This window comes from Taeniopygia guttata, chromosome 12 (assembly GCF_048771995.1).
Source record: "Taeniopygia guttata chromosome 12, bTaeGut7.mat, whole genome shotgun sequence".
Taxonomy (NCBI): domain Eukaryota; kingdom Metazoa; phylum Chordata; class Aves; order Passeriformes; family Estrildidae; genus Taeniopygia; species Taeniopygia guttata.
The window spans coordinates 19,516,256-19,538,798 of record NC_133037.1 but is presented as its reverse complement, the minus strand read 5'-3'; the positions used below and the strand labels follow the sequence as shown (position 1 = coordinate 19,538,798).

Below are 22,543 nucleotides of genomic sequence, written 5' to 3'. Positions count from 1 at the left end.
ACAGTCACAAAGGAGGTCACAAGCTCACCTTTCCCATCACTGCCAACCCCATTCCCACTGACACCAGAGCTAAAGTACTGTGCTGAGCCCCAGCTGAAATTGACTCCATGCTGAATTTCAAATTTCAGGAGAAGTTATCCAGTTCTTCTGGAAACTTTCCAATATCACAATTTGTTGGCTTCTCCTCTGTGAGCATTAGCAGCAGCCTGGGAGCCACTGAGCAGTGACATGGCTGTCCTTCCTCCTGCCTTTAAACACCAGCCAAAGCTGGAAGACCACCTGCTTCCATTCCTGACCAAATCTGACAAGGCTTTCTGTGACATTAAAATTAATCCTCAAGCGAGTTTCTCCGTCAGCTTTTCCTGAACACACAGCGCCAAAGCTCCTCGCTCAGTGGGGTCTCAGGTATACTCAGGGATGAGAAACATCCACACATTCTTTGCTTTCTCCAACCTGCTTTAGAGCAAGGCAATCTGTGCTAGATCTGAAAAGCAAGCAGCTGAGCCCCTGATGCTCTGCTCCCTCCAGCACCCCGCTGAAAGCCCTGTGAGGCAGAGCCCTTGGCTGCAGGTCTCCGTGGCCAAGGGACACTCACCCTTCTTGGGGGTCACCGTTGGCACGGGCTCCGGATGCCGTTTGAGCTCGGGATGGACGAAATGATCCCCCCCTTCACAGCAGGACAGCAGCACGTGGCTGCAGGGGTAGCCCAGGTTGATGTTGGACTCGCAGCTTCTCCCCTCACTCCTCAGGCGCAGGCCCAGGCTGCAGCAATCACAGCATTGCTGCAAGACAGGGAATGTCAGCAACCAGCATTTGGAATGTCAGCCACAAGCATTTGGAAGCACTGAGCAAACTGCCAGGGCAGCGGTGGAGTCCCCACACCTGGACATGTTTAAAAAATGTATGGGTGTGACACTTGAGGACACGGTTTAGTGATGAACAGGGCAGTGGTACTGGGTTTACAGTTGCACTTGATGGTCTTAGGGGTCTTTTTCCACCTCAACAATTCTATTCAGTGATTCAACACAGCTTCAGGGATGAGCCCACACACACCTGGAACTGATCTGCACTTTCCTAAGCAGTGGAGCATCTGGAAAAACATTTGGAGTGTGGACAGTTCTAAATATCAAAGCTTTACTTGCGTTTGTTTTTTTTTTTTGCCATTCTACAGTAACAGGTCAACTGCAGCCACAACAAATACAAAGTCTGGCTGTGGCAGTGATTTCAGCAGGTCTGCATGCCAGGAAGGAGAGGTGCTGCACATCAGCTCCCCCCAGCTCTTGCTCACAGGCCTTGCTTGTGTGTAGTATGAACAGAAATTATAAACAAAATACCACAGATCTGCACCTCTTTGCATTAGAGCTCAATCCATGGGCAGTTTGAAGCCATGTGGCAGGAACTGGGAATAGCCTGCACAGACATGAGGGTCAGCAGCATCCCAGCCCTGTCAGGTGCCAGTAAAGACTCTCCTCTCTGCACTACAGCCCTACAAGCCTGCTCTGGCCTTTAAGTACCTGGCTGTGCTGGAACTGGCTGGAGGGAGGCCAGAGTGTCTTTGATGAGCTCTTTGCCTCTTTTTTCCTTCCCCAGAGTATCTAAACAGCAGCTTTGCTGACATCTTCATCTCCCACCTCGTGCAGTTTGCTCTGCTGCAGGTGGCAGGCAAAAACTGTGTGCTGCTTTACTCATCCCCAGACAAATCTACAGCACAGTCAGGCCACAAAAGGCATCAGATAAATGATACCAAACTCAAAAAGTCCATGCTGTGGATGCACAGTGGATACCTAACCAAGAAGGGAAGCTGAGGAGCTGTGTCTGCTGCAGAGACCACAGGGGTCACACCTGAGCTGGAGATGCCTTTGTGGATTTGAATTTAGGTGTCCTCTCACCCCTAATTATTTATTCATTTGTTCATGTATTTTAGCTGTAAATAACGTTTCACTGACAGAAAAGCAGAGTTTCTTTCCCTGTGCAACCCCTTCGATAGTCACCCACTCACTGAGAGTTTGCAGTCACACTGGAAGAGCCTCTCTGAACCCAGAGAGGAGACTCCAGCCTGTTCAAACATTCAGCCTGTGAAAAGGGGCCAGATGCAGGAAATGAAGGGCAGGATTCGAGCTGGCAGCAGAAGCTTCAGGGACAGACAGCTCCCAGGAGAGAGATCCCTGAGCTGGGCAGGCCACTAAGAGAGGCAGTGTCAAAGGAGTGTGGAAATGGGGAGGGATCACTTTTCACCATTAGAAATCCTAGGTGGGCATTCCCATCAATACAGAGCCTGTCTCCTCCAGGGAGATGCATCCCCTGCCAGCTCAATGCTCAAAACTCTTCTGCTGAGCCCCTTTTTTCAGGACAGCACTGGGGTTTTGTGAACACTTCACACTCAGTGCACAGCCTGGCATGTTCAGCCAGCACTGATGGCTGCAGCTCACATTTTATGGCCCTGCTTCCTAATCTGAGAAATCCCCAAACACCACAAACAGCAGACATTACTCACATCTGCAAATATGCACAGCCATAAGGCAATCCCTTCACGTGCCCAAATACATTTGTGAAAAATCTACACTACGGGCCTTGAAGAGGATAATTATTTTGCACACTAAATAGGCTAAATTATCTTTTCAAAAGAATATTAAAAAGAAAAACCAAAAAAAAAAAAAAAACAAACAAACAAAAAACAACATAGCAATAATGAATTGCAGACATGCTAGAAAAGGAAAAATTCCTCTTGCCATCCTCCCCAAATCCAGAACCCTCAAATTCAAATTTTATGAAGATAAATTCCGGTTTCTGCCTTTTTTGTTGTTGTTGTTGTTTTAGCTCAGATTTGTCACCTTCAATATGCAAAATAGAAGTTCAAGATAATACATGTTTTTACCGAAGTACTGTAAAATATCAATATTTGCCTTGAAGACCCTGGTTTCTTTCAGTCATAGTTTGATTCACAATTTATCCCATGTGCAGGCATGACAGAGTATTAAATCAGCCGTGCATCTTTGGCCTCACGTATTTTCCAGGTGAACAAAACTTTCTCATTTTCCAGTGGAAAAACTTGTTCCCTGAAAAATTCCTTCTAAAATGCAAAAATCCGAATGACTCAACCTTCTGTTAGCTGCTTTTTGAATTTCCCAGGAATTCTACAACTGATTTAGTAACAAATATGGCTATTTTTACCTTATAATTGAGAATCTCACCTTGAGAACCATTCTTTGGTTCACAGCTTTCTGCATTTGCCTCAAAACTATCTTAGCTGGAATCCTGCATAATTGGATTTACCCTGGTGGAGTCTCCATCCACTAGGAAAAATCCCTAAGCCTGTGCTTTTTCTGTTAAGAGTAAATAATAATTAAAGCACCCTAAGATTAGGCTGATCTAGCACAGCCTGAACTCTTGGATCTGAAAAACCAGCACTGCCACATTCACCTCGAAGCAAGAGGTGAAAACATCTAAAATGCCTGAAGACCTACAAATGTTTGTAACCTAGAGATAAAACCCTGGCTTTTGGCAAGACAGTGTAAATATCTGGCTGGGTTTTGAGGCAATTAATGAATCTTTCCACATTTCAGACAAACTTTTTTTCATTTATGCCACAGCATTTACTAGGAGCAGACAGATCAGTGGAAACACCACTATGGACTGTCAGCATCTTCTGACAGATCCCCTCTGAAACAATGTTTAACCATAATAAAATTAGAAAACCTTTCTTGTGAAACAAAGCATTAGAAAGCAGTACAAAGTAGGATTATTTTGTATTACAGCAGTACATACTGTAATGCTAAAGCAGTATGAAGTCTCAACAGTCTCAATATTTACTGATTTTTTTTTTAAGCAGTAGCCGCAATGAGTTAAACAAGAGTTAAACAAGCTAAATGGGTGAGCAAAGCTGTTCAGTAATTTTACTGTCTCAGATGGTTTATCCTAAAGGAAAAATCCCATTGGAACTGGCATGAGAAACCACTCCACGGGAGTATTTTGCCACTGGTTTCAGCTCAGCCAGGAATGATGGAGTTCTCCTTCCCCACCTGCCTGAGGAATGGCGTGTGTAATCAGGCTGGCTCCTCAGCCTGGCTCTGCCCGGCATGCAAACAACCCCTGCTGAAAACCCAAGAATAACAATTCTGTCACATTTCAGACATATTAATGTATTCTCCTGAATGCACAAATTCTCCTTTTACTCTAATGACAGACTTCCAACCCAAATCAGCAATGGTTCTAAAGATGACAAATCAGCACAGCTAATTAACCCTTAAACCCTGCAGTGGATGTCCATGTTCTCTGCTTTTCCAGTGAACAATTATCTGTGAGAATCTGCGATATAAAAGAACAGATAGAACTAATCAGGTTCCTGCTGAGCCCAAGGAAGCCGCACTTAAGCTGAGCTATAGCTATGTAAATTATGATCAGAGGGAAATGAATTCTGAAAAGCACTGTTCTGGTGAAAACAGGACAAGCGAGCTGCTGAATCTTCAAACTGGTTTAAATTGGTTTGGCTCCACTGGTTCTCATAAAGTAAATCTCATTTATCTAAGCAGAGGCTGTGGCTCAGGATTTGTGATTTGCGCTGTCCATTAATGGTTTGCCATTATTTATGAACAAAAGCTTCCATCATCATCTAAATGCTTGTTCCTCTAGTCCAGCATTGTGCAGAACTGGGAAAGGGGGCAACAATTCAACACTGGAGGCAAGCAAAGCACCCAGTAATGGGTTTCACATTATATCTTCAATTAAGTTCTGCCCCATTATTTTCTAACTTCTTCTACACTATAGATATAAAAACTAAAACGGATTTTTCAGCTACTTGCAAAACGAGGAAGCAGAAGCAATACAGCCAGTTAGGTCTCCAAAATGGAGACGGCAATCAATTCAAAACAGCATTAGCGCAAAGTTTTAAAAATAGCTGCAAACTGAAACGCAAATGGCGCCATCTCACTGCCCCATTCCCGCGAGTTCATCTCTTCCAGGCCCACAGGAAGGCAGGCGGGAGGAGGCAGGCGGGAGGACACTTTCCCAGCAGAAGCAGCAGAACTCACCTTGTAGGACGAGCCGGCGCAGGGGTCGCTGTCCTCGGGGCCACAGGCGTCGCCCTCCTTGGCGGCGACCATGCCGGCCAGGCAGCTGCTCTCCCTCAGCGCGGACACGCAGCACTGCTGCTGGGCGACCCTGCGGGGCCGGGTTAGGGTTAGGGTTAGGGTTAGGGTTAGGGTTAGGGTTAGGGTTAGGGTTAGGGTTGGGGTTAGGGTTAGGGTTGGGGTTAGGGTTAGGGTTAGGGTTAGGGTTAGGGTTAGGGTTAGGGGTTAGGGTTAGGGGTTAGGGTTAGGGTTAGGGTTAGGGTTAGGGTTAGGGTTAGGGTTAGGGGTTAGGGTTAGGGGTTAGGGTTAGGGTTAGGGTTAGGGTTAGGGTTAGGGTTAGGGTTAGGGTTAGGGTTAGGGGTTAGGGTTAGGGTTAGGGTTAGGGTTAGGGTTAGGGTTAGGGTTAGGGTTAGGGTTAGGGTTAGGGTTAGGGTTAGGGTTAGGGTCAGGGTCAGGGTTAGGGTTAGGGTTAGGGTTAGGGTGAGGGTTAGGGTTAGGGTTAGGGTTAGGGTTAGGGTTAGGGTTAGGGTTAGGGTTAGGTCAGTCCCACCCGCACGGCCCCGGGCCCTCCCTGGGAATGCCCGCGGCCGCCTCAGCCACTCGGCTCCCCACACCTACACACGTGCGCAAAACTACCCTAGCAGAAGAGGAACTCGGTTTTTTTAATGAGTATTGTTATGTGTAGTAGATATAATTCGTGCCGTTTCTAGTATGATATATGTGGTATTGAATATTTGTTGGAATATACATGTTTGTATTAGGATTTCCCCCCCACCCTCACAGGCGCAGGTGAGACCGGGTGTAGATTGGAAACTGATTTACAAGGAAGAAGGTACAGCTGGCCAGGAGATGGGCCATGTGTGGTGGGATTTGGGGACACCAGGAGATGGGCCATGGCTGGGGAGATACAGAAACCCCAGGTGCTGATCGTTCGCGTGAACGACCCGGGACGGATCTCATGGAAATCCTGAGGCAGATACATGTGAATACAGTGTTCCTGTAAATTTCATCAAGGGATTCAACACTCTGGACACTGAATCGTTCTTTTTCAGCACCAAAAAATAAAATCTTATTAACATATGGACTCTGAATAGAAGAAAAGACTGATTGCTGAAATCTTGGCCTCAGGTGGAATTTTCCCTATAAAAACCGCTTGTGCCAGGATGGAGGTGTGTGTGGGCATGGAGGAAAACCTCTGCTGAGGCTGACTCCTTGTTGCACACCCAGGGCCGACCCCGGGCTCGGCTCTGTTCTTTCCTTGTGGCTGGCTAGATAGAATTTGATTGCAAATAAATATTTTATTTTTATTCATTTTAAATTTGGCTGGACAAATTTTCATTTATAACAGTATCTACTTCCTATCTATCCCCTGGATCTCTGGAAGCATCCAAGGCCAGGCTGGACAGGGCTTGGAGCAGCCTGGGATAGTGGAAGGTGTTCCTGCCCATGGCAGAGGGTGGAATGGGATGAGCTTTCAGGTCCTTCCAGCCCAAACCAGACTGGGATTTTACAATCTTTAGGTAGTGAGTTGAGCTGGAGCAGACTCCTAGGAGCTGCAGGAATTGCGGGTTCCAGCACAGGCAGTGCCCTGGGGCTAGAGAGGGGAAGGGTCATCAGCTCCTGCTCACTGGCAATGCTCCCAGTGGCAGCAGCAAGATTTTGTTCTTGCTTTCCAGGCTCCAAGGCCACATACTTGAATACTTTTTTACATAAAATGTTTTCTTTAGACATAATATTCATAGGCAGGCTTAAATCTTTAAAACAGGGACACAACTGAAATTTTACAAGTAAGACAACTGAACCCCTGATCTCTTACTCCCTTTAATCCCAGTAGGTTCACAGGGACTGAAACATTTAGGATCTGTCTTTTTCATCTACAACCAGCCTCAGATGGGCAGGTGCAACTCATTAATGTACTGGATTTGCACCTACTTAGGCCGAGGTCGGAATTTTTAATCTGCCTTTACTACACAGACAGTTGGTACGTGTGTCCGTGATGTCATGCCAGATCTCAGCGAGGAGGATTTCAATCTCCCAGTAACTTCAGAAAGGTGCAACGATGCTAAATTTGATAAAAGGGATTATGCCAAAGTTTTTCAATGCTCAAAATGATGGGATCAGTCTTTGAGAATGTGAGTCTGGAGTGACTTTGTCTCCATCCCTGCCCAAGGGCCGCTCCAGGCTTTTGGCAGGGAATGGGATGAACTGCAGCTTGTGGGGTGCTGATCCAGGCTACCCTGCACCCATCCCTGTCCTCCTGCTGTGCAGAGGGAACCTGGCTCCCGTCAGACCAGGTGCTGCTGACACCAGCAGCAGGACAGGGTGTGGTGCCCCCTCCAGCAGAACCAGGGACCACTCACACAGCAATAAACACATCCCTTAATGACACGGATAATTACTCCACTTGGAACTCGCCAAGCTCTGCCCTCCCATTTAACTGCAACTCCGCAGATGGGCAGAAAACGGGACACAGAAATCTGTGCTCTGCTCATGGGAGAGACAAAAAGAAACCTTAAAAAGCTTTTGTTCAGATTTTTGGGCAAATGGAGGGGGAAATCTTGGCTTCTAGTTAGCCATGAGTATTGCCAGTATACAAATAATTCAGACAATGAATGACACAGTTTCCAGTCTCCTGGACATCCCACGAAGTACATTTGATTTCTCCTCAAGGGCTACTCTTTATGCTAACCTAAAATGTTCCGTTTTACCTTACGTACCTGCAAATATCACCATCCATGCCACTTACAGGGATTTCTGTGCACTCCCCGTTGTCTATAGCCCACTGCTGGCCAGCTCCGCAGCAGCTCTCAATCAACTCCTTCGTGGAACCTGTATGAAGCATACACACAGAATTTTTTAGATTCTTTTGTATGGAATGGATTTGGTTTAACTCTGCTTCTTAATTGAGAAGATCTTTAAGATAACGATAATTCAGGGTGCGGTTTTCCCTTTCTTTCCACATTTGCTTTGGTTATAAGGAAAAAAAAGAGACAACTGATACCAGAAACATCTTGACATAACCCATCACTTGGTGATGTCTTTTGAGGGGAACAGCAGAAGGAAATTAAAAGTTTTAAATGCTATAAATTACGTAAATGGTTTGAAGAACATCCCATATTTGACAATTCTGAGCAAAATCCTTGAAAAATCATGCTTGGACACTTGGTGCAAGTTGATTTAATCATTATGCTGCTGTAACAGTGCCCTCACTACACAGGCTGGGTTAGCATAGAGTGCCCCAGCCTTGCACGGTTCAGCTGGCTTAAAAATACAATGAAAAGGAGCCATAACTCTGACTGTGGAACACTGGCACTAAGATGTAGTAAGAGAGGTGGACATGGAGAATGCTGCTCTAGCTCCCACATTTTATTTTGTGAATTTGCACCGAAGATGTAAATGTGCAGGTTGCAATGAAATAGGATTTTGCTGATCCTCTACACCTACTGCATAGACCTGGGGAACTTTGTTCTCTTCAAGTCTTGGGGGAGGAACAGCCCAAAGCAGACCCGCAGGTGCAGGGGGTTAATGATCAAAGCCATTTGTGTCCCCCTGCCCTGCCCAGCTTCTGCTCACACACCTGGGCAGTGGCACCACAACAGTCGGCACATGGCCCCCAGGCTATGCAGTGCTTTCATTTTATACAGCACATTAACAATCTTAAAATATTCTTGACTCCTAGAGCTGTATTAGGTGTAAGAGTTGCTCTGTGACATGGCAGGTTTCATCTATGCAGTTAAACTGGCAGGAAATATATCCAGTACCAGATAATTACAACACATCGCTATAAAACAGCTGAAATTTTAACATAGTTCTAATTCACTCCCTTGGTGGAAACTTCATTAATTTTACCAAGTGCTGAAACACATTTTTTGCTCTTGCTGGAACATGAGAATAGAGCAGAATTTAACTATCTATATTGCAGTAATCTACATGATTTATAATTCAACTAAAAGCAAGTTACTCATTCCTCACTGAAGATTCAATATCAGATCGCTCTGCTGAAGTGCCATACTATTACACAGTCATATTTGCAAAATATATTGCCTTTTGTTGTGATCTTATGAATAATTAAATCCAGAATGAAGTTATCATAAAATAAACAAACTACTGCATTTTATCTTCATCAGGAATTTAAAAGAACCTGGAATAACTCATAATAGGACTCACAGACATTAGCATGGATTTATGGTATTTTAATTCTCCATTAGGAAGAACAAATATACACAACTAAATACATACACGGGACTGGGGATCACAGAGCTTTTATGGTGGATATAGATTTTCAGCTCTGTGTGTAACAGACTTTGAAATACAAAAACATTGACACAGAGCTTTGTTTATTTGGGGCTTCCATATTAGCAGATTTAGGAGCAGATTTGCATCTGCTCATGGAAAACCAAGTAATTTTGTTATAGAACTCTGTAATCCTGTTTTTTTTTTTTTTACATAATGTGCGAATCTGATTAAATAATTTCAAAACCCACCTGCTAATAGATAATTTGCTATTTATAGGTATCTTCACTAAGGAAAAGTAATTTACATCAGGCTGCACTAGAAAGCAGCAGCAGAGCAGCACTTTCTTAACTTGTTTGCAATTCAGAAACTCACCTTCTGCAATTATCCCTCTGCATCAATCTGAAGATATCAACTACAGAACATTTTGGCCTAATCTCAAAAACTGGTGTATTGTCTTTTAAAGACACTTAGAAGTTAATTCAAATATTTTGAAAAACACTTTTCCCTCAAAGAATTTTAACTCTTCCCTGCCTGTGCTTTGAAGTTTTCTCAGTGCCTGATCCAACCCTGAGCAGCAGCCAGATGGTCACAAGCCGACCCAAGGACACATCCAGGTTTTCCATGGTCACTTGGTATCCACCCAGCTTTTACATGCTAAGAATTTCAGCTTTCAGCTACAAAAATCTGCTGTGGGTGGATGTTGAGGTACAAAGTTTAGTTGAAACTCAAACTGAGAAAAACACTCAGTTAAAGGCTACTAAATTATTTCTTCCCTCTGTCACAGTGAACCATAAGTTTGTTAGAGCAGCAAAGGAGACAAAGTGGATTTTCACAAACTTTCCTCCCCTTTTTCCCTCCCAGTGTTCAAAATTATGTTTCCAGAGTGATAAATCATCAGCCAGCTCTAGAAGGTCAAGGAGTGATAGAGTATCTCAGTTTCTTGCTAGAGCTTTTTTGATACTATAGTTTCCCTGATTTCAGCTCCACCTGAATTTCCAATCAGACCATTTCACACCTATAACACCTCCAGTTTTCTTCCTCCCATTCTCACTTCGGGTCTGCACCTCCGCAGAGCATTTGCATCGAGGGAGTAACTCTTGTTATGCAAATGCCTGTTCTTGGAGTCAGCACTCCTGACTGAGCTGTCAGCAGCTTTATCCATCATTCCCTTCCAAGCGGTTCTTTTGTCTCAGTAGAAAGGCAGACAAACCTTAACACATCAGCACTTCCTCACTGAGCCTGGTAAAACCCTGGCACAGGTGCCCAGAGCAGCTGTGGCTGCCCCTGGATCCCTGGCAGTGCCCAAGCCAGGCTGGACAGGGCTTGGAGCATCTGGGACAGTGAGAGGTGTCCCTGCCCAGGTCAAGGGTGGGACTGGACGGGCTTTAAATCCCCTTGCACACAAACTGTTCTGTGAGTCTATGACTCCTCACACGATGATGGGAGCAGCAAGTACTGACCCAACCACCCACCCAAGCCTCCCAGGCAGGAGTGGACAATTATCTCCCTTTCCACTAAAATTACTCCAGGAGTCATGACATTAACCAGTCTCAGATAGCAACTTCAACTACAGAGAGACCCAAGTAAGGCAGACACAGTGCAGGGGCCTGGACAGAATCACCTGACTTCAGGCAGAGGTGAAGTTCAAAACTGGTATTAACACCAAAACCAATTATCTGTAAGCCAGGGAAAGCCAGAGCACTGCATGAATCACCAGGAGGATCAGGGTGTCAGGCAGGGCACTGCCAGCCCCAGGCACCGACATCTCTTCACTGCTGGCTTTAATTCCAGCTGTTAATTGCTGGATCAGCACTCACATGTGAGAGAGGCAAAGGTCATACTCCCAAAACTGAGCTGAGCTCTTGCAGTTATGATGGAACTGAACTTCCTATTCCATTCCTACACCTGAAGAAAGTCGTTCATCTTCCCCAAACCCACAGTATTTACACTTGCACCCAGCACATACACTTAATAAGAACTGTTTGCTCACACTGGAGAAAAATAAGTTGAACTTCCTTATCAAGTACCTGCCTGACAACATAAAATAATATATTATGAAAAATAATGACAAAAAACTCACAGAACAACTTGGGGGAGTTCTTAAAATACTGAAAAATAACGGTTTCCAGTGGGTCTTTTCCCCTGCTCCAATCTCTTTACCATTTAAAGCTCTAATAAATAAATAAATAACGAAGTACTGTAGCTTTACCCCTTAACAGGTTGTCATTTCCTATCTTATCAACAGCCTGAGAGGCTTTATTAAACTCCCTCCTTGAGTTTCACAATCTAGGTGGACACTGTAACATGTTCTCAACTTGGTTTATCTGGGATGGCTGGGAAGACTTTTAATAAGGGAGGTAAAGAGAAGAAGAACATTAATCTTGGCAAAGACAGGGGAGCGGAGAATGACAGCACAGCCCCAAAGCCAGATGCTTTCACTCCAAATGAGCTATCACTTACGTCATTGGGGCTGGTTAAGCTCTCCCAGGACCTGTTCCTAGATAAATGAGCAGAGGGCTTTACTCTGTGCAGGTTCCTGCAGGCTCCTCCAAGTGCCTCAGTGCTCAGGATGTGTCTGACTCTAAATCTCCCTGAAATGAGGGCAGTGCTGGAGTGTTTCCATGACCAAACCACAGTTAGCTCACTGCTTGAGGCGGGGCATTAACCCACATGCTCTCCTCAGTCTCTGAGGCTTCTCTCCTTGGAAATGACAGAAAAGCAGATTGCAGGAGAAATACAGGTTGAGCTGAGCATTCAGCACACACCTCATGGATTCAGTTCAGTGCCTAATCCTTTTCCACCACCCTCTTCAATTCCTGCCTGCCAGGCCATCACCACAGCAGTGTAAGGGAGGTCCATCACACTTGGAGCAACCTGCCTTCATTTTAAACCTCATGCAGCAAAGTGTTTTTCTGTGCTCTCCCCCATCTTCTGAAGGCACCCACCTTTGGGAATCCATCCCACCACTCATCCAGGACGAGTTCCTGTTATATTGCCTTCACTCCATGGGAAGCATCTGCTTTCTATTTCAACCTGAAAACATTGTGTTTCCTACATTATTCTTTTTTCATGAATTCCTTATGCTGGCTTGCTTGGTAAAACATAGAGAGCTGTGTCTGCCCCAAGGCACAATGAAAAACCGGATAACCCAAGCTGAACGTTCATTTTACTGTGCACCATACAGTGGAGACATACATCAACATAGCCTCAGCCAGGCTTGTTTGGCAGATTTTGTTCAAAGTGGGAATGAATAGCAACCTTATACTCCCTCTGGCTTTAGTTCTGGATAATCCTTATAAGTCAAAACTTGTATTACCTGTGGCAGAGGCCAGATAATTTAGACGATGTTTGGTTTTTAAGGTTTCCATGACAGCATCCTTTATGAGATCCAGGTTGAAAGAAGGGGGGGGGGGGGGTGGAAACAACTAAATAAATTCTTTAACCCTTTTCACCAGCTACAAACCCAAGCAATTCCTCTTCCTGCCATTTCAAAATGTGTCTCATTTTGCTGTATCTTTCTGCCGCAGAGTTTGAAGTAGAACTGTTGAGGCACAATCATCCTTCCACCAGTTACAATAGCAACTCAGAGCAGGCAGAATGTTGCTTGCCCTTCAGCCCAGTCTTGGCTGCATTTTCCCACTCAACCCTCCTTCCCCAGATACTGCACAGAGTGTATTTATGCTGGCTATTAACTTTCAAAAGAGCTGAGGCTTTGGAAAGCCTGGTTCCGATTATCCTTGTAATTCCTGTCTGAAGAATTTTATCTTGGGCAGAGCAAGCTCTTTGCATGGTCTGTTTTGTGGCTAGGTAGGCTCCTTTCTTCAAAGCATTTCCACCAGCCCTGTTTAATTTTAAAGTTAAAATTCGGAGGAATAGTGTTTATCAGGGAATGTAGTCAGGGACTGCCTGTCAGAGCACTTGGGAAAACTAGGCAGAATCACTAAATCTGCTGCAACTCAAACACTGAGTGAGCCAAGCACTTCCAGGATGTTCTTAACCAATTACAAACAGAGCCGAGGTTGTAATGGTAACTAAATTACAAAACCATTATTCCTTCTTCTTAAAAAACATAAAGGCAAACAAACATAAAGAAGGAAATAGATGTGTGTGTAAGACCTTCATTTAGCTTATATGATCCCCTTACATCTGAGTGTTTAGCTACAGAAAAAAAATGCATTCATGTCACCATTACCCATTCATACCCACACACTGCAGTGTTAGGGACAGCCATCCATTAAGACATATTTCTGCTTTAAATTTTAAAAGTTTAGCAGTGAAAAAGGTCTTTGTTTTGGACTGGGAGTGTTGATCAAGGACAAGCCAAGTTACTGTGCCATTTTAGAGCCCAATGGCCTAAAACCACTACACACACTTTAATCATGCAATCCATATAAATAATATTATTCATTCTCACATCAAGCACATGGAAATTGTATTTTTGTTTAAAGTCCGAAGGAGGATTGTACATTTATATCTGATTTGTTGGGGCACAGACTGCACTGTGTAAACCCTGGCAGAGCTAACAGGGGATAGGGAACTGCTCATGGATGCTCTATGAAGCTGACCCCAAAGGACAAACATCCTTCAGGTTGCTGTTGTGAGCCTTTAGGATTTTGAGTTTTGTAACACTGGCAACTAAAAGAAAATCCCCAGCACCTGCCCAGTGCTCAGTCTGCTTCCACCAGTTCAACACACACGGCACAGGCTAAAAATACACAGCCTCCAGGAGAACCCACTCAGAAACTGTTCACAGAGAAAGTCTCAAATCAGTTCAAGGTGGGGAGGGGAATGCCAAAATTTTCATTTTCCTCATGACCAATTCACCCAAAGTCAAAAAACTAAAATTCATCAGAGGAGCGAACTGAGTGTTCATCTCTGTTCAGAACATGACTGAAAACACGGGGCAGATTCACCTCCCGACTCAGCTCAGCTGCTGGTGTCACATTGTTTGCCACATTGCTCAGCTTCCAGCCCCAGCACGGGCCTGCACACCTGGAGAAGGGAAGAACAGAGGGGAAACATGGCAGCAGCAGCCAGTGGCCTGAACAGCCCCAGCAGTGCTCCCGACAAAGCAATGTGCCCTCCAGCTCTCTGGCTGAGGACTGTTGACAAAAGGATTCTGAATAGCAGAGGAAGGAAACCTCTGAGTTTCATTAAGTTTCTAATTAGTGAGCAGGGATGCTTAAACTAAACAGAAGACCTGTTGTAAAGCTCCATCTCCTTATTTGGGAACCCTCCAGGATTCCTTGCTAGTCCTTGTCAGGTTTATAATCATAAATTACATTGTTCTTTTATTTTATGATGATGTTCTGAAGAGATCTCTCATTTCCTCAGGCTTTCCTTTATGAAGTTTGTAATCAGGGTTTGGGCAAGAATTTCAGCAGTATTGATTGTGGCCAAGGGCATTTCCTGGATTAATGACAGGCTGGAAGAGCTGATGGCTCCCGGTTCTGCCTTGATCCCATAAACCCAAGGAGTTTTAAACTCTCCAGGATGCACCCAGTGCCAGAGCAGTTATTGTGAAGGAATTTCAGTGGGACACTTAAGTCAACAGCAAGGAAACAAGCCTCCTTTTATCCCTTACAGAAGTAGGAGGAAATACTAATTTGAATGGGCTGATAATGATGTTTAGATTGTTCCAGGGGAATTTAGCAGCCCTAGCAGGAAGCACAGCAGGAAATCTCTTTTGCCATGCAGCATGCCTCAGAACCACAGATGTTTGGAAACAAGGGGGTTTAGTTCCCTAAGAAAGTAATGGTTTGGGGTAGAAATTAGGCAAATGGAGTTTTTAACTTCTAAATGAAGCACCTTGTTTGATGCTGTTACTGTGGATTCACACAGCAGGGATTGGGTGAATCATTTTGCTCATTCCCACTTCAGACTTTGCCTCCAGCTCAGACTGTCCAGGGTGCAGCTCAGTGTAACCCCACAACACACCAAGAGAAACACATTCACGTGTACTGTTCAATTCCCTAAGTCTTTCCTCCCTGTCAAAAATCTACACCACTCAGATCACACACAAAATTCCTACAATTTGTTTCAGTTCTATGTTCCTAATTAAAAGTAGCGAGTCACTCACGTATGTGTTCATCAGGATAAATGACACTCCTGTAATACCTGAAGCTCTGCTACTGAAGTCAACTTCAAACAAGGTAACACTTGAAAATAATTGTAAACTATGGCAGAAGTGGCTGTTTTCACCTAAAGCTGGGGTTTGACCCCATGCCCATGGAAGCCTACAGGCACTGCCTGCTCCTTTAGTAAAAATTCAAGCACAAAGCCCTTGAATGCAGAATCACAGAATCCTTAAGGTTTCTGTGGAAAAGACGTGAGATTGAGTCCAACCATCAGGCCAGGACCACACCACTATACCATGTCCCACGTGCTGCATCCACACCTGTTTTGGAACACTTCCATGGATGGGGACTCCACCATTGCCCTGGGCAGCCTTTTCCAATGCTTGACAACCCTTTCCATTAAGAAATTTTTCCCTAATATCCAATCCAAACCTCCCTGGCACAGCTTGAGGCCATTTCCCCTTGTCCTGTCCCTTGTTCTCTGGGAGCAGAGCCCAACCCCTCCAGTCAGGGAGCTGTGGAGAAACAGAAGGTTCTTCCTGAGCCTCCTTTTCTTCAGGCTGAGCAAGTCCAATTCAGCCTGGGGTTGTTTACACACAGAGTAAATATAAACATATTAATACTTAGGACAGTCCATAGTCCAGCAGCACTGATGGAGCTCAGGCACGTGCTGGAGGCCTCTGCTGACCCCAGTCCTGCCGAGGCACAGCAAGAATGGGTGGGACAGTGATTCCTGCAGGGAACAGCCAACAAGCAACAGCTGCATGCACAAATTAGCATTTTAGCCTGAATCTGTCTCTACAGAAACTCTTTGAGCTGCAGGGACAGTTCCAGTCCCTCTCCCTCTCCTGTGTACCCACCACTGCAGCGAGCACAAGCACAGCAGCTAGGACAGAGCTGGCATCAGGCTCTGCTCAGATTCTTCCGGCTGCTCCTGAGCAGCCAGAGACAGACAAATGTCCTCTGGGGCAGGTTCCACACCCCACATGCACAACCTAAAACAGGCACAAGCTAAACCCCAGCTGCAGCTCCTTCTCCTGCACTGCACTCTGGCTCACACTTCCTACTTGGACAACATAGGCTGCAGCCACTTTTAAAGGAATTTACATTCCCAATCACATTCCAGATTGGAATCAGAGATGAAGAGAGAGAAAAGGCACTGACTTGTGAAAAGCTCCAACTATGTGATTTAAAATTGTTTTGGAGCATTTGGGATAAGGCAGCAAATTCTAATGAAGGGTGGAGGAGTCTTCATCTCTCCCACAAAGACTCATTACTATTACTTTCTGCAGAAGACACCTAAAACAAAGTAAAAGAAAATATTAAAAGAGGCAGAACTTCACATACCACTTCAACAATGTTTTTCCAAAAACCCCAGTCTTCATTACTTATGTGTAAAGAAGTAGAGTGCACTTCTCAGTTTCTCTCTTTTTCAATATTCAACCACACGCTGGGAAAGCAACATCCATTCCCACACAGCACTTGTGCAAATTATAAGTGAATGATCAAAATATGGGGATGGTTGAATTTTGAAGGTTTTTACCCAGATTTCTAGTTCAGGGTGCTAACAGCTGGTGATGAGAGTAAAGCCTTAGTGCTGCCCAGAGGCTGCTGAAAATAAGATCCATATGAAGCCCTTTGTGGTGACGCAGCAATAAGAAAGGAACAAAGTGTCTGGATACTTAAAGCAGACAAGTCTGGACATTGCTGGAAAAAGACAATAACTTGCTGAGTCATCAGCCAGGAGAAGGGATAGAAGTGGTTGGAACACTGGGCTCGGGGTGCCTGAGAGGGTTTGGAGCATCACCAAGTTGTGCACACACACACACACACACACACACAAGCACAACATTGGGAAAGGCCACAATACTTCACATTTTTCTCAGAATTTAATTCAATAACAACAAACAGGTCTTTCATATAGAAACAGGTCTGTTATAAACTACTCCATAGAAGCAGCACCCTGCATACTATTTGCTCTCTCCAGCAAGTGCTACAATTTTGTCTTCTTGCTGCCGAAATCTATTTTGTTTTTATTTGGGTTCAGCAGTTACACCTTTCTCTCCTGTGGCTGCAACCACAAATGGATGTGAAATGGATCTTTAAAAGCAAAATACAACACCAGGGAGCACTGATAAGGAAACCCATAGATCTCAGTAAAGTGCCAGTGGCATCCCCTCATTTTCCTCACAGATGCAATTTCTTCCTATTAACCTCCCAAAAGTCCTCCTGTCCTGAGAACAGGCTCTGACAAACCCAGCAGCACATCCTGCACATCTCAAATGGGACCAGGAGGCAGGAAGGGATGCGAGTTTCTTTGGGAAGCAGCCTCTTTACCTGGGCCAGGCTCCAGGTCACGTTTAAACCCACTAAGCCTCATCTCAATATCCAGCCCCTGTGAGGGGAAATCCTCTCTTACCTCAGAAAAGCTCAAACCCTTTGAGACTTCAGGGGTGAGACTGCTGTGCTGCAAACGTGAGCTCTGGCACCACCGGCTGCCCCTGACACCCAGGAGCTGCCACAGCACATCCCACCCTCCCCTCCCTCATACCCCTGAACTGCCCAGAGCCCAGTGGAAAGGACTAGGAGCAATCTGTGGGATGCCATGGGACAGGACAGCACATTCTGGGCAGCCAGACCCCTCCCTGCAAGGAAGGCATCTTTCCTCATCAGGGGAGAGGGTCAGCTTTGAACTTGCTGCTTCTCCCAGCCAGCAAACACAGCAAACACTGGTGGTGAGCTGTCAGCTGTTTCCCCATCACTGCAAGACATCAGCTTTCACATGGAACAGGGCCACACAGTGGGGAGAGGGGAGGGAGTGCTCCCCTCCACTACAGAGCTGGAAATACAGGTCACAATCTGACTTCACTGCCACTCTGTAAATGTGCAAGGAGAAAGAAGAGGGGTGGAGGGAAGGTGAGGTATAAATGGTAATAACAGTGTGTCAACACATACCCCTGCAGTGTCTGCAAACCAAAACAAAACCCTGAAACCCTTCTCACATCAGATAGGTTTCTCCTTGTAACAATTTGGAGTAAAATCTCAACATTTTCAACACATTAATGCTGAAAGCCACTGACCCAATCAGCATAAGCTGCAGGTATCTAAGATGCATTCTGATTTGAAGTATTTTCCACTCCTTCCAATAGATAAAGCTTTCTGAGGTCTAACTGTCCCTGTTCTGATGTTCAGCACAAAGTCATGGGAGAAGGTTTTTCTGTAACAGCAGCACAGCTCAAGGCTGAAGTTGCCAGGCAGGAGCAGCTCCAGAGCTGTGGGACAAGAGATGGGAGCTGCGCTCCATTCAGCAAGGGCTAGGACCACCAACAGAGTGTATTGGCAAGGCTGCTTTTAGGGAGGAGTTGTTTGTTTATAAACTCAAGTAAAATGTGCTGCAACCACATTATAGTGAAAGATTGGCTATTTGACAAAAGCCAGTACAAACCCTCTTGGGATCACAAGCTTTCTAGGCAATTTGTTACAAAATCTCATAAAAAATATGAATATTCCATTTTCAGTAATAGAAAAGTGCCATCCACATCTTCCAGGTTAGGACCCCTCTCTTCAATCTTCTTGTGTGAGGCAGATTGCAGGGGCAAAGACAGGGCTGTCACACAGGGACGGCCTCAGAGTGACAAAAGCAGCAGTGACCCAGCTGCTGGGATAGACAGGAGTAACTACATCAGCCTTACAGCACTAACTGTGTCATCTGTGTCCAGCTGGAGTCCTGCAGCTCTCACCCTTGAAGGTTTCCCTGTTTCACTGCTGCTTTTCCTCTCTAGAGTCCCTTAGTCTTCTCACTTTCCTACCTGCCAGCAAACATTATCCTTATTTTTCTTGACCCTTTTTCCTTATCTCCCCACAAAACGCTATTTATTTTCCCGCATCTCTCCAGAAAATCTCCAACAAAAGAAAAAAACCAAAAAAACAAACCTATTTCCCTCCAAGCTAGGACACAACAACCATCCAGCAAGGCCACCACTACTGATGCTGCATTTCTCACCCAGTCTGTCTTTTTCAGTCCAAAACCTCTGTGCACATCCACTTGCTGACCCGGCAGAGGTTCTGCCTTCAGTTAGGACCAGAGTGCTCAGAGTGTTCTCCCAAGGGCCATGAACCCTGAGATGGTGTTCCACAGGTACTAGAGAAAAGCAGATCCCTTGTCCTGCTGGAGAGCAGATGCCTTGCCCTGCTGGACAGCAGATCCATCATCTTTTTGGAGAGCAGATCCCTTGTCCTGCTGGTGAGCAGATCCCTTATCCTGTTTCAGAGCAGATCCCTTACCCTGTTTGAGAGCAGATCCCTTCTGTGTTTCAGAGCAGATCCCTTACCCTGTTTGAGAGCAGATCCCTTACCCTGTTTCAGAGCAGATCCCTTATCCTGTTTGAGAGCAGATCCCTTACCCTGTTTCAGAGCAGATCCCTTATCCTGTTTCAGAGCAGATCCCTTATCCTGTTTCAGAGCAGATCCCTTATCCTGTTTCGGAGCAGATCCCTTATCCTGTTTCAGAGCAGATCCCTTATCCCATCTGAGAGCAGATCCCTTATCCTGTTTCAGAGCAGATCCCTTATCCTGTTTCAGAGCAGATCCCTTATCCTGTTTCGGAGCAGATCCCTTATCCTGTTTCAGAGCAGATCCCTTATCCTGTTTCGGAGCAGATCCCTTATCAACATGGCCATAATTTAAATCGCAGCAGTCCAACTCACAATAATCCCTCTTCATGCATATCTTGAAAATCTCCCCAGTGCCTTAAGAAGTGTTTTGGCTGCTAGCAAGAGGTATCATTTCCATCTCTAAAGATATGTACAGCACAGCACAGGTCATCTTCACATCAGATAGATCTCAGATGACTTTTTCCTTCCTTTTTCACCTCAGATAAACAAATGCGTCCATCACACATCACTTTCACAGAATACTTTTTTCTTTTTCAAAGTAGGATCCAAGCCAACATGCAGTTTTGATATGTTTTTAACTGTTTTATCTCTTAATAGTAGTAATCTTCACTTACCAGAGCTGGTGCAATAAAAATTTCTCCTTCCAATCCTTCTTCCCCCATTTAAGAAAAAGGTGATTTTTCATGTTTTACAGAATCGTTTCAGTTGGAGGACACCTTCAACATCACCAAGTCCAACCACTACCCCAAAACCCACATTCATTCATTTTCTCTTTGTAGCCAGCAGAATTTGAGGAATGCAAGGTGCAGGGATGATGGCAGAAGACAAAAGCGCGGTGGAGCTGATGTCCCCGGGCTCTGCCAGCAGCAGAGAGGGCCCTGCTCCTGCAGCCAGCGATGCCAAAGGTCCCGGTGGAGTTCCTGGTCCATGTCACTCCTCCTGCCAAAAGCCTCGTGCCCAAAGCCCAGCCGGTGCCAAGCCACAGGGACAGCAGTGCCGAAATTCCCTGGAGCTGCGTGGCCGGACACAGCCGGGCCCTGGGATGATCCTCCAGCTGGGAATGGTTCCTGTGGGCCAGGATGGCAGAGCTGCTCCCAGGGCAGAGTCCAGCCCCTGCCAGGGCTGGGGACACTGCAGGGCTCCAGAGCAGCCCACCCAGCCCCTCCAGCAGATCAGCCTCTCCTGGAGCTGTCCTTCTCAGCCATCTCAGCTGAGGAGGAGCTGGTGCATAATTCGCCTGATTTATCAGAATCCATCAGCATTCCCACCTCCTCAGACCTGGCTTGGCCAGCTCCTGCTCACAGGTATGAGCACTCTCAGTGGGGATTTACCCCCACAGAGGAATGAGCACTCTCAGTGGGGATTTACCCCCACACAGGAATGAGCACTCTCAGTGGGGATTTACCCCCACACACCTATGAGTGTATTTCAGCAGAGGAGGAAAAAAAAACCAAAGAGGCCAGCCATGTATCCTGTTTGATCCACAGCTTAATCTGATGGTGTGAAAAATGAAAATCTGCCTTGTCTCATAGTACATGGCTTTTGAATGACATTCCCGATAAATACGTTTGTAAATAAATTATAATTGGAGTAAACTGAAGGACAAAAAGGCTTAAAAAAGAGAGCAATGCCTTGGCAAGAAGCTAACAAAAAGTAAGAACTGCACCTACTACTATGCTGCTTTATGACTTCCTTAAAAAATGGATATTGACCAAAAACCCCCCACACTTTACATACTATTTTGTGGGGGTTTTTTAAATATCTGAGAATTTGCACTACCAAATATGCCTATTTTTGTGAAACAGAGAGGAAGCTGCAATTGCTTGGCCATTTCTATCTCCTTAAACCAATACTAATTTTTTCCTATTTCCTATAGGATTTCACAAGCTGCAAATGAGGGAAGTGGGTTTTTTACCTGTAGGGATTGATGCTGTTCATCATAACCCAGGACCCAGAGGTAAGTAATTTTGTGAACAGTAATTGTTTGTTGGAAGAGCAGCCTTAAAACTGCATGACAGCTGAATTAGGGGTGCTGGGTACATCTTCCATAACCCCACTCTCTGTTCCATAAGACTCATGGCAGCTTTCAGCCCTGTGTGATGAAATGCTGGTGGCTTTCCCAGACTGAAAGAAGAGAGAATTAGCTTTTCCTTCTCCTTCCTGGCTGAAGAGGAATGACCTTTCATATGAGCATGTTAAAGTGCAAGCAATTCCCACAGCCCTGTGCAGGCCTCGCTGCTCTGTCAGCCCACGTGTCATCGACAGGCTTTGCAGCAGGGACTTTTAATTGTACATTTCTAATTAGAAAAAGCAAAAAAACCCTCAAAAACTAAAAGTTGTTGGGGAACCCCACTGGATCAGCACACAGATTCTCTTCTGGCTTTTCCCCTTCCACACGGTGTGTGAAAGAGAAATGCCCCACAGAGCTGCACATCTCTAAAACAATCTCCAGTCTCATACACTGTGTTCAATTCAGAGCCTGGAGGAGGAACACCAGCTTTGCCTGGCTTTGAAATCCTGTCCCACAGAGAAGCTTCCAGGCTCTGGCAAAAGGAACCATGGAATCATTAAGACTGGACAAGTCCAGCCATCAGCCCAGCACCACCCTCTTCCCCACAAAGCCGGTCCCCAAGTGCCACATCCACACGTGCTTTGGAACACGTTCAGGTGACTCCACCACTGCCCTGGGCAGCCTGCTCCCAAGCCTGACAACTCTTTCCATGAAGAAATTTTTCCTAATATCAAACCTAAACCTCCCCTGGTGCAGCTT

General features: G+C 45.4%; 1 protein-coding gene across 7 annotated transcripts in view; it reads right to left on the bottom strand.

The window, feature by feature from the left end:
- The window catches only part of FBLN2 (fibulin 2), a 110,981-nt gene that overhangs the window by 23,420 nt on the left and 65,018 nt on the right, over window positions 1–22,543 (bottom strand). For all 7 annotated transcript variants that reach the window (XM_072934762.1, XM_072934765.1, XM_072934763.1 and 4 more), the window contains exons 3-5: window positions 7,784–7,895; window positions 5,028–5,157; window positions 596–782 (exon numbers count right to left, since the gene is read on the bottom strand). In XM_072934762.1, the coding sequence (XP_072790863.1) occupies window positions 596–782; window positions 5,028–5,157; window positions 7,784–7,895 (429 nt within the window). The remainder of the gene's footprint in view (window positions 1–595; window positions 783–5,027; window positions 5,158–7,783; window positions 7,896–22,543) is intronic.